The following is a 12567-nucleotide window of genomic DNA, read 5'->3' as shown; positions in this document are numbered from 1 at the left end:
TAACACCCAGGTACCTATTTGCTGCTAGGTGAACAGGACAATAGGTGTAAGGAAACGTGTCGGAATTTCCACCCGCCGGGAATCGAACCCGGGCCCTCCGTGTGTGAAGCGAGAGTTTTAGCCACCAGGCCACCGGGCCTGGAAAATTATAGATCCATCGACCGACTTTTCCTGTTATTCCTTTAGCACGCATTTTGTGCGCTATTACGCCATGGTCACACTTGTCGAAGGCTTTTGCAAAGTCTGTATATATTACATCTGCATTCTTTTTATCTTCTAGTGCATTTAGGACCTTGTCGTAGTGATCCAATAGTTGAGACAGACAGGAGCGACCTGTTCTAAACCCATGTTGCCCTGGGTTGTGTAACTGATGGGTTTCTAGATGGGTGGTGATCTTGCTTCTTAGGACCCTTTCAAAGATTTTTATGATATGGGATGTTAGTGCTATTGGTCTGTAGTTCTTTGCTGTTGCTTTACTGCCCCCTTTGTGGAGTGGGGCTATGTCTGTATAGGACAAGTGAAAATTTGTGTATGCAATAATTTCGCAAAAATCATTCTGAACCTAACGAAAAAAATATATTTCATTGTGTTTGTTTAGTATTAAATTATTGTAAACGTTTTTAAAATATATTAGTAGGATTAGGCTGAAATAAATTGCGCTTGTTATAATAAGGTTAGGTAAGTTTTCTAATATTCTTTTGGTGCAAAATTATAAATTTTTACATTAACATTAATGAAAAAATATATCTTTAAACGTATATGATTTTTTTTTTTAAGAAACGACTTAATTTTAAATGAGTTCTTGCTAATTGACCAGTTTTACATATTCGGCACGACACACACACACACACACACACACACACACACACACACACACACACACACATATATATATATATATATATATATATATATATATATATATATATATATATATATATATATATATATATATATATATATATATATATATATATATATATATATGCAAGGAATTCGCGAGCAGGCGAAATATACACAAACACTGATCTCTTACTGAAGGAGACTCGAACCTACGAACCTTGGAACAAGGTACGCAGTGCTTTACCAATCTACCCACACTGGACCAATAACTTGGAGTCCAGTTTGCGCTAGACTTTGATCTAAGGCAGCCAGCTTTCATGGAGAAGGCTTACAGCTTTTCAGGGGATGAGATGAAAATCTGTAAGCCTTCTCCCTGAAAGCTGGCTGCCTTGGATCAAAGTCTAGCGCAAGCTACACGCCAAGGTATTGGTCCAGTGTGGGTAGATTGGTAAAGCACTGCGTACCTTGCTCCAAGGTTCGTAGGTTCGAGTCTCCTTCAGCCAGAGATCAGTGTTTGTGTATATTTCGCCTGCTCTTGCGAATTCCTTGCATTGTTAATATCTCTAGTAAGGCTGATGCATGCAGGGGATGAGATGAAAAGCTGTAAGCTTTCTCCCTGAAAGCTGGCTGCCTTAGTTTAATATGTTTATTATGCACCCCATACCCATCCTGTGGGCGGTAGTCAAAAGATTACAGAGGTACATAATGGGTCCAGGGACTGGGCCTCAAAGTTTTGATAGCTGAGCAAGTTACAGAGGTAATGAATTCACAATTTACAAAGGTAATGAACTCACAATTTACAAAGGTAATGAACTCCAGGTAGGTCTAGTCACAATCATGACAAGTTACAAAGGTATTTACAGCTTACAGAGGTACACAATGGGTCCAGGGACTGCCTTGGATAAAAGTCTAGCGCAAGCTGAACTCCAAGGCATTGGTCCAGTGTGGGTAGATTGGTAAAGCACTGCGTACCCTGTTCCAAGGTTCATAGGTTCGAGTCTCCTTCAGCCAGAGATCAATGTTTATATATATATATATATATATATATATATATATATATATATATATATATATATATATATATATATATATATATATATATACATACATACATACATACATACATTAACAACACTGCAAGTAGCCAAAGAGTCGAACCCATGCTGCTTTGGTCTGCCTCATAGTGGGCGAAAACTCATGATGCCTTAATCCACGGGGCCACACAATCCTTAAGAGTAGCGCATCCAGCAGAACTGACGCAGGCCAAAGCAGCATGGGTTCGACTCCTTGGCTAGTCGTGGTGTTGTTATTGATCAATACTGTGGAAAATTGCATTTATCTGTATGTATAATTATGTACATAACAATAAATATACATAGATAATTATTATTTATCAGCTAGACAAGTAGGAATTTGGGACACCTAGGTCGCAAAAATGTCCCCCTTCGATACCTACCACTGTCATAACCACAAGTTGCTCTGGACCTATTAATTAAATGAATTATACATCACCAGGAATTCTGGTAAATATATAAATTTGTGGACTGTATATTAAAAATAATAAATGGTTATATATATACACAATTACATAACAGAAGGAAAATATATCTTAATATCACTCACCAATTTGACTGGAGATTAATGTGTATCATACTCAGAAAACCTCACTCTAACTAAATCTATGAAAATAATGCTGGCCAGAATTACACACAAATCTAGAGAGCTTATCTGAGGTTCCTGGAGAGGTCTTGTCCAGTCGCCTGATATCTCAAGTTATGCAGGAATGCATATCCACCAATTTCGCCTCCTATTTGAGAGGTGTCAGCGCAATTTTAACCTCTAGAGCACGAAAAATTCTTCCCATTTCACCAACGTTCTAATACAAATTCAAACAAAATGGCGACTATCCTGCCCAGCCGCAGATTTCCCATTTTCGATAACATACTTCTTTTAAAAATACAATATAGGGCATCTATTTACCTATAAATTACCGTATTTCCGGAAAATATATACAATATTTTCCACAAATACCACTTGTTCGTGGGTACAATTATATATAATACTGCTCGTAGTACTAGTACACCAAACAGGGAGAGGAATGAAATTAGCCTAGAGTCATCCACGCCATCGTGTGTCTTTGGGTAGCGAGTACAATCAGTTCTGCTGGGTGCGCTACTCTTAAGGATTGTATGGTCCCGTGGATTAAGGCATCATGAGTTTTCGCCCACCATGAGGCAGGCCAAAGCAGCATGGGTTCAACTCCTTGGCTAATTGTAGTGTTATTGATCAATACCACTTGTTCGTGGGTACAATAATATATATACATACAGAGAGAGAGAGAGAGAGAGAGAGAGAGAGAGAGAGAGAGAGAGAGAGAGAGAGAGAGAGAGAGAGAGAGAGAGAGAGAGAGAGAGAGAGAGAGAGAGAGAGAGAGAGAGAGAGAGAGAGAGAGCGAGAGAGAGAGAGAGAGAGAGAGAGAGAGAGAGAGAGAGAGAGAGAGACCTAATTAATGTTTGCATAAATAACTCATTATGATTGTGACCAGATATTAACATGTAAATAGCTCATTACCCTTGTAACTTGTTCATCAAAAACTTTCCAGCCCAGTCCCTGGACCCACTATGTACCTCTGTAATTTTTTGACCACCACCTGCAGGATGGGTCTTGTGTGCATAATAAAGAGGTTAAACTAGGCCCTCAAGCTGGTGGAGGCCTCTGAGCTGCAGCTCCCAGAGTCCATGCCTTAATCTGGCCATGCTTGGGAGCAATTATTATTACATTCTTGGAGAATGCTCAAGCGAAGGAAGTAAAGCACAGATTCAAGGTCTTAGGTTAAGGACCCTCTCCTGAAGGAGGGGATTATTATTATTATAATCCAGGGGGAAGTGCAAAGCCCATAGGATTATACAGTGCCTGTGGGGAGGATGTGGAAGGCATTCAGGTTTAATTCAGGGAACTGGAGCACAGATCCAATTCCCTAGATCAAGAGCCCCTCATCAGCATCAAGGAACTTTCCTTGAGGGGTGATTATTATTATAATAAAAAGGAAGCGCTAAGCCACAAGGGCTATACAGCGCTGCCCTTGAGGGGTGAAGGAGGGGAATAGACCAGTGCACCAAATTCACTTTCTCGATCCCGTGTCGTGTTAACAAGCTCGCAAGTTTTGACGTTAGTCTTATTTACTAGCAAATACTTGCCTTTCATATTTTTTTTCAGACTGTACACATAGATGAAGTAACATTTACAGTGAATACGTATGCATGCAAATGTATTAAATTATATCATAACTTTACTCTCAATTATTGTAACTTCTATGTACAATTCTTAGAAATAAAGATTTGATTTTTAAATTTGTTTAACTGTTTGACTGGAAGTGTATGTAATTTCCTTTGTTTAGCTAAACTAGGAAATGGCTATTGCTTATAAGAGTAGCAGAGCCATTCAGGACTCCAACAATTAGGTTTGTCAGGAAACAGGACAAGTGTTTCCTGTGCAGGTCTTAGTCATATCATGACCTGCAGTTGGAGCTTTTGGTTATCTGACCGAGGCATTCCGCTGGCTTACCCCTTTAAAAATTTGAGTTACGATTATAACAACTAGATATACATACCTTCTCCAACGAAATGTACAAGTGCACTTGGGAGACCACCTTGTATCCGAGGTCTGGCACGTGTATTATTATTACACTGAGGAGAGCTGAACCCAAGTTATATAGGGCTTGTGGAAACAGGAAACAATCAGATTTGATCCAAGGATGAGTATTATTACATTCACAGAGAGAACTAAGCCCACAGGGGTTCCAAGGATGAGGAAGCTAGCACCATTTCCTTTGACTAAGAGCCCATCACTGGCATCAAGGCACCCTACCCTCAAAGGCATAACATTCACAAGTTAAGGATTTGAGAGATTTAAAGTCTATCTACTATATGATTCATTAGGGTTGAACCTAACTTGTTCACCATGTCAAGAATACTTTAAGCCTCTAAGTAGTGATTACTGCAACTTGTCACCAGACCATGGGGCATCGTGGCAAAAGTTCTCGCTTTACACAGCGAGGGTCTGGGCTCAATTCCCGGCAAAGGGGTGGAAACATCGGACGTGTTTCTTTACACCGGTTGTCTATGTTCATCAGTAAAATGGATACCTGGGTGTTCGTCGCATCCTGGGACAAAACTGACCTAATTTGCCCAAAATGCTCTGCATAACAAGGTGCTTTTCTATATAATGGTATGACATCAATGTCTGCTAGGACTGTATACCTTGTACATGTACTTGTAGTAAATAAATTATTATTATTATTATAATCAAAAAGAAGCGCTAAGCCACAAGGGCTATACAGCGCTGGTAGTAAATAAAGATATATTATTATATATAACAAGACTCATGGTGTGTATGTCATGCTACATAGGTAAGACTAGTCAATTAGCAAAAAAAAATTTCAAAATTAAGTCCTTTCTAAATTTGTCTCTTATACGTTTGAAGATGTATTTTTAATTTGTTTTAATGTAAAAAAAAGTAATTTTGTACCAAAAGAACCTTAGAAAACTTACCTAACCTTATTATAACAAGCACAATTTAATTTAGCCTAATCCAGCTACAGTGGCACCCAAAGTTTTGTACAGCTCCCAACTCAAACAATTATGTAATTGTATTATTATAAGTGCTTTCGTAAGTGTATTTTTGGGGGGTCTGAAACTGGCTTATCTAATTTACATTATTCCTTATGGGAACAAATTCGTTCATAATGGCACTCAGCCTTCTGGAACAAATTTTGGCCACAACTCGGGGTACCACTATAAATACACATTTTAGACAAGTTTACAATAATTAATAATAAACAAACAATGAAATACATTTTTTTCGTTAGGTTCAGAATGGCTTTTGCGAAATTATTGCATACACAACTTTTCGCTTGCTTGATTCGACACGACGTGTACATCTCTATGGCAAGCATAGCTGTGGAGATTATAATAATCAAGGGGGAAGCACTAAACCCATAGGATTATATAGTGCCTGTGGGGGGATGGAAGGTATTCAGGCTTAATTCAGGGAACTGGAGCACAGATCTAGTTCCCTAGATCAAGAGCCTCACCAGCAGCAAGGAACCTCCCTCGAGGGGCTATAGCTGTGGAGAGTAAAATGGGGTTTGAAGTTGTAAAAGCTCATCTATACTAAAATCAGGGCACTAATGGTTCTATTATACATGTGAATGCATATCTAGAAAATGCTGTTTAGTGGGTCCTCACTCAAGACCTCAGGTATAATTTTTGCCTGACAAGGCATATGTTAATCTTGTAAAAGTACAGTTTTGGGACCACTTTTACCTGCTTCCCATTTGTGTGTGTGTGTGTGTGTGTGTGTGTGGATGTTCCATCATGGCCACATATGGAAGCACTGAACCCATAGGTCTTATACAGTGCATGAAGAATGGCAGGTAACCAGGCTTGATCCAGGAAAAAAAAAAATAGCTGCTCCAATTCGTTAGATAAAAGCCCTTTGCTGACAGAGGAACCCCATCATATACATTTTTCACTGGGGAAGCATTTAACCTATAATGATCAATTGGGAAGCACTAAACTAGTAGGAATCATGTAACACATGGGTGGTAACTGTTTGATCCCAGGGATGGAATTATATAAAACACTAAACCCTCCTCATGTGGCACTGGTGTATTATAATAAAGTTAAGTGCTAACCCTGAAAGGGTCACAGAGCACTGATTATAATCAAAACTAAGTGCTAAACCACCATGGTCATACAGCGCTGCCAGTGTGCCGAGCTGAACAGTGTACACAAAAACCTGGCAAGGTTAGGGTTACAGGATGTGTGAAATAAATATCAGAGTTGGTGTAAAAGGTCAGTTTCTGTCAATCATAAAGAGGGTCAGCTTTAAAACTCGGTGAGAAGGGCAGGAAGGGTTAGCATATCTGGGTGATGTAGGTAACTAAAGTGCCTTCTGCATGCACATTCGTATATACATTTTATCATTATTAAAATCAAAGTGTTAAACCCTCAAGGGTCATGCCCAGGACATTTAATCAAAGAACAGCTCCAATTTCTTGTATCAAAAGCCCATCACTAATGTCAAGATAATATCTTTGAAGGGTCAGGTACTATTAAACTGACCAATGCACCATCACATTTTATTCAGATTGAGAATCAGAAAAAAAAAGCCCAAATGGCATAATTATTCATAATTTGAGGCAATGTATTTATTTGATAAAATTTTTAAAAATAAAAATGACTTCAGTTAAAAGTACCACATACTTGTAATGTTATCTGGTAGACCAAACATAATTGTTGCAATTTCCTACCAATTTTGGGTTATCCTATTCTGTGTAAAACCTTTGTAGTGATAAATATTAATCACAACAAACATCTTTTTGTCTACAGGTATCCAAATTTTCCCAACTACCAACACATGTCAATCTAAACACACAGCCAAATGTAATAATCGAACATATTTATTTATTTAGAAGAATTATGCACCTCGTATATCTATTTTGTGGGCAGTAGTTAAAACAGAGGTACATAATGAAGCAACTAAAGAAAACTAGAAAATACACCAGCAGCTGCTGCATCAGACATCTGCACTGGCCTTGGTGTGTGGATGTCTTGCTGTTTCAACAAACAAATTTTCTTCACACTCTCTCTAGGACACTTGTCCTCACACTTGTCCACTGTGCTCATCTGTTAGAGCATCAATCACATTTCCTCCCAATTTATGGCTATTTTAGAGCTGGTTACCGAATCGTGTAGGTTGTGTGCACTTGGCTCTGTAGAGATGAACTCAGCAGACGGAGGATCAAGCCTCCACCATGACTTGGGCTGAATGACCCACGTGGGTTTAGGGCTCAAAATTATTTATATCGAGATGTTTTCCCCATGGAACAGGATTCTTCAATCGGTAAGTGATTGAAGAAGTCTGTTCTGCTGGTGAAATGCTTCAATAAAGTTCCTTCTGTTCAATTGTGTCTGTTTCACTACTTGTCAGCTTTGTGTCATTTGGCTCTGCAGAGGCTTAGGTGGGAAATTTTAACACCTGTACCCTTTTCCATTCCCCAAAGAAAATTATCATTCCTTGCCCATTATTGCCAAGATTTTGTGTATTATTATCTTCCACGACTCCTGAAGGTTGGGCTTGTTACAGAGAGTTGGGGTGGCCCTTCAGACTGCAATAATATTCGTCACCGGAGAGAAGCATTTTTCATAGGTTTGTTCTGCCTAATCTGCCCTCCTGAAAAATATGGCTTCCTGTTAAACCTGTTATTCTGCCTGCCCTGTGCTCCTGCCTGGAATGCTCGTTGCCCTGGCCTGTGCTGCAAAAAGTGTTCTTCGGAAGTGTCTTGCCAGGATTCTTCTTCTGCCAGACCCTCCATGCTATACCAGACTTCTTGCCAGATCTGTTGTGCCAGATGCATTTTGCCTGATCTGCTCATCTGCTGAGCCTCTTCTCCGACCAGCCCTTCATTTATGCTAGACCAGATAGCTTCCCAAACCCGTTCTTGTAAAAGATGTGTTCTGCCAGAACTGTTCTCCTGCCAGGACTGTTCTGCCAGAAAATCCCTCCCACCAGGCAAGTCCTGCCATTCTGCATGATCTAGTCTGTCAGACATTGTCTGCCAGCCCTGTTGTTCTGTCAGATTTTGCCTATCAAACATGTTCTGCTTGACCTGTTCTGCTAGACCTGTTCTTCTGCCATACATGTTATACCCAACCTGTTCTTCTGCTGGAGCTGTTCTGTCTGACCAAACCTGCTCTTCATGATTTATTCTGTCAGCCATATCTTGCTTGACTTGTTCTTTTGCCAGACGTATTTTCTCTGATATGTTCTGCCAGACCTGTTCTGTGAGATGCATTCCATGTGGCAGATGTGTTCCCTTGACCATGCTCTGCCTGCCCTGTTCGTCTGCCAGATGTATTCTGTCAGCAATGTTCTGCCTATTCCATCTTTTTGCCTGGCTTATTCCTCTGTCAGAGGGGTTCTGCCTCGCCCAATCTTCTGGCAGACTTGTTTGTCTGTCAGAAGTGTTGGGCCTGATCCAGTCTTCTTCCATGTGTGTTCCATCAGAAGTGCCAGGCCTGATCCAGTCTTCTTCTGTTTGTGTTCTGCGAGAAATGTCACGCCTGATCCAGTCTTCTCTCATGTGTGTACTGTCAGAGGTGTCAGGACTGATCCAATCTTCTCTCATGTGTGTACTATCAGAGATGTCAGGACTGATCCAATCTTCTCTCATGTATGTTCTATCAGAGGTGTTGGGCCTGATCCATTCTCTTGTGTGTGTTCTGCCAGAAGTGTCTGGTCTGATCCAGTCTTCTCTCATAGGTGTCCTGCCAGAAGTGTCTGGCCTGACCCAGTCTTCTCTCATACGTGTTCTACTTGAAGTGTCTGGCCTGACCCAATCTCCTGCCATGTGTGTTCTGCCAGAAGTATCTGGCCTCATCCAGTGTTCTTCCAGACGTCTTCGTTTGCCATACATGTTCTGCCCAATCTGTTCTTCTGCTAGACGTGTTCTGTCAGAGGTATCCTGCCTGATCCAATCTTCTGCTGGATGGGTTCTGTCAGGCATGTTTTGCCAAGCCTGTTCTTCTGATGGATCAGGCTCAGTAGGCATGTTATGCAAAATATACTCTGTCAGCCCTTGTGATCTGTCAAAATTATCCTCCTGCTCGACCTGTCTTCCCAGCAGACGTGCACTTCTGCCAGACCATCCGCTCTGCCACATCCGTTCTGGTGCCCGACCTGGAGGCTTTAAAAAAGAGCAGAGCATAAGAACAAAGAACAGCTGTAGGCCTACTGGCCCATGTAAGGTAGATCCTACTCACACCAAACTATTCCCACTAAGAAAGTTGTAAAATTATATTCATGGGGAAGTGCTAAAACTGAGAGGTTATGCAGTATCTGGTGAATGGGAAGTAATCTGGTTTGATCAATAACAGTAAGGGAGCTTCCCATTCTTTGAGTAGATCCCTTCACCAGTGTCAGGGAACCTCCTTTGATGGGAAAGAAAACCATGTATCTTGAGCAAAATGATGAACATGTAATCAATGTCTTATAATTAATAATTATTTCAACACATACCATTACAGTACATTAGCATATGTTATTTTATTAATGTTTAAGACTTTTATATTCTACATTAATTTGGGAAGAAATCACTTGAGACCACCAATTTGAAAAAAATACCATAATGAGCACTTTAGTGAGTTTAGATACACATATTTGGAATCAAGATTTGTGTCTGAACACATGAAATTACTTTATCTTTTCACTGTTGTATTTTGCATATTTCCATTTAAACAAAGATGGTATACATACAGCAGGGCCCTACTTATATGGCAGGTTAGGTTCCAGGCTACCAACACACAGCAGACATCACCGAAAAGCAGAACGCCATTTTTTTCCACTTAAAAATGCATATAAATGCCAGATAAGTTTACATTAACATATATTAAGTTAGCAATAGAACTAGGCATTAAAAAACAAGTAAAATACAAACAGTACACTCATTATTTACCTCAAAATATTTTTAGTCTTAATGTAGGGTAAAAGGTGAGTAGTATTTACTGTAAGAAGTCAGCTGTAGGTAGGTATGGTTGCCCTCCTGACCACCCCACCCACACATAATATACTACGATGCTTAAAGCGCCCTCGAGTGATAAAATGCATGTAGAGTACACTCATTACTTACCTTAAAATATTTTTTTTCTTAATTGTCTTAATATAGGGCGAGAGGTGAAAAGAATTTATTTGAAGATAGTCGTGTGGGAGGTATGGGAGCCCACCTGGCCACCCCACTTACTATGACATTTAACCCTTTGAGGGTTTTGGACGTACTAGTACGGCTTACGACCCAGGGTTTTTGACGTACTAGTACGCCTAAATTCTAGCGCCCTCAAATCTAGTGGGAGAAAGCTGGTAGGCCTTCATATGAAAGAATGGGTCTATGTGGTCAGTGTGCACAGTCTAAAAAAAATCTTGCAGCACACAGTGCATAATATGAAAAAAAACTGACTGTTTTGTTGGAATAAAACAGCGACTTTGCACTGTATTTTCGTATGGTATTTATTGTTGTATTCTAGTTTTCTTGGTCTCATTTTATAGAATGGAAGACATTACAGAAATTGAGATGATTTTGACTGGTTTTACAATGAAAGATGCCTTGAAATTGAGCTCAAAGTAGCAGAAATGTTCGATTTTTACTAAATTTCAAAAGTAAACAAATCGTGCCAATGGTCCAATACACGTCAACTGGTGAGTCTAATATTCTTTCACAAGTGCGCCAATAATATTTATACCATTTTTTACACTAATGCAGTAGTCTGCATAACAGTAAATCTTATATTTTTTGTGAGAATAAAAATACAAAGTGGAAAGCAAAAGAATATAAGAGGGGCCTTGAGACATGACTAATGACCAGAGGAAATGTCATTTTAGTGCCAGGAATGTCTTTCTTGTTTATTCTGGACCCTATTCGGAAATTGGCATCTTTTGAAATTTGTATGAAATTGGCAAAATTGCTAAATTCTGACCACTGTACTGGATAGTTGAATTTCATAAATGGGTGGTTTCTTGCACCCATTCGATAGAAAAAATGGAGTTCTAGCGAAATATTCATGTTTTTTGTCGACTAGTACAGTGGAATTGGCCGAAAATGGGGCTCAAAGTGGGCAAAATCGCCGATGCGTAAATATCCCCGAGACCGCTAACTTCGCGAGAGCATAATTCCGTAAGTTTTCCATCAAATTTCAAACTTTTGGTGTCCTTATGATCGGGAAAAGATTCTCTATCTTTTCATAAGAGAAAAATATTTTTTTTTTTTTTAAATTTGGCCGACCCTGAGAACGAGTTTCGGAGAGGGCCTGTCGACCCTCAAAGGGTTAACCCCTAAACAGTCCAAACGTATATATACGTTCACTCGCGCAGCGCCCCAAATTTTGAGAGAAAAATTTTTTTTTGTTTTAATAGGAAAAAAGAGCATATGGTACTCAGGCATCCCCAATTATTTTAATATGGTGCACAGTGAGTGCGCACACCCATTCTCTCATTTCTAGGTGACTCGGGCATATCGTGGCAGTGTTGAATGAATGACAAAGAAAACGTATATATACGTTTGGGGCACTATGCACGAGAACGTATATATACGTTTGGACCGTTTAAGGGTTAAAGCGCCCTAGAGCGATAAAATGCACATAAAGTACTCTCATTACTTACCTTAAAATATTTGTAGTCTTAATGTAGGGTGAAAGGTAAGCAGGATAAAAATGAATAAACGAGAGAGAGAGAGAATGAGAAGATAACAGAGCCAGAGTACTTATGTAAACAAATGCATCTGGTTACGGTTGATATACGTTCATACAAATTCCTTAAATTGTGTACAAGTTGTCTCCACAGTGGTACAGTAGAATAAATAAAGACTAACATTTCCATTCTCTTGTAACATTTTTCAAAGGAACGATGCTCTGACAAGTTATTATTACTACAAATTATTGCAATTATAATCATAATAAAAAGAAGCGTTAAACCCACAAGAATCGTGAATAGCTATAGATAGCGAAGGCATATGAAAGGAATATTTTTCGACAGTTAAGTAACTGGTGTTTGACTAGAGAACAATTCCTCCAACACTCCTACAAACCGCTCGGTAAACAAATTTTATATTTATGTCAATTTTTATACTGTGGGTGTATGCAATATATTTATATGTTATGTAGCGTGTTTATT

At 39.4% G+C, this 12567-nt stretch overlaps 1 protein-coding gene across 3 annotated transcripts in view; it reads right to left on the bottom strand.

The window, feature by feature from the left end:
* Positions 1-6971: 6971 nt before the first annotated feature.
* LOC128697698 (uncharacterized) overlaps positions 6972-12567 on the bottom strand; it is an 80709-nt gene continuing 75113 nt past the window's right edge. For all 3 annotated transcript variants that reach the window (XM_070099745.1, XM_070099746.1, XM_070099747.1), the window contains one exon: positions 6972-9592. In XM_070099745.1, coding sequence (XP_069955846.1) covers positions 8030-9592 — 1563 coding nt within the window. In that variant the 3' untranslated portion in view covers positions 6972-8029. The remainder of the gene's footprint in view (positions 9593-12567) is intronic.

Source organism: Cherax quadricarinatus, chromosome 68 (genome assembly GCF_038502225.1).
Source record: "Cherax quadricarinatus isolate ZL_2023a chromosome 68, ASM3850222v1, whole genome shotgun sequence".
NCBI lineage: Eukaryota > Metazoa > Arthropoda > Malacostraca > Decapoda > Parastacidae > Cherax > Cherax quadricarinatus.
Note: the sequence above shows the minus strand (reverse complement) of the source record. Positions and strands in the feature narration are given on the sequence as shown.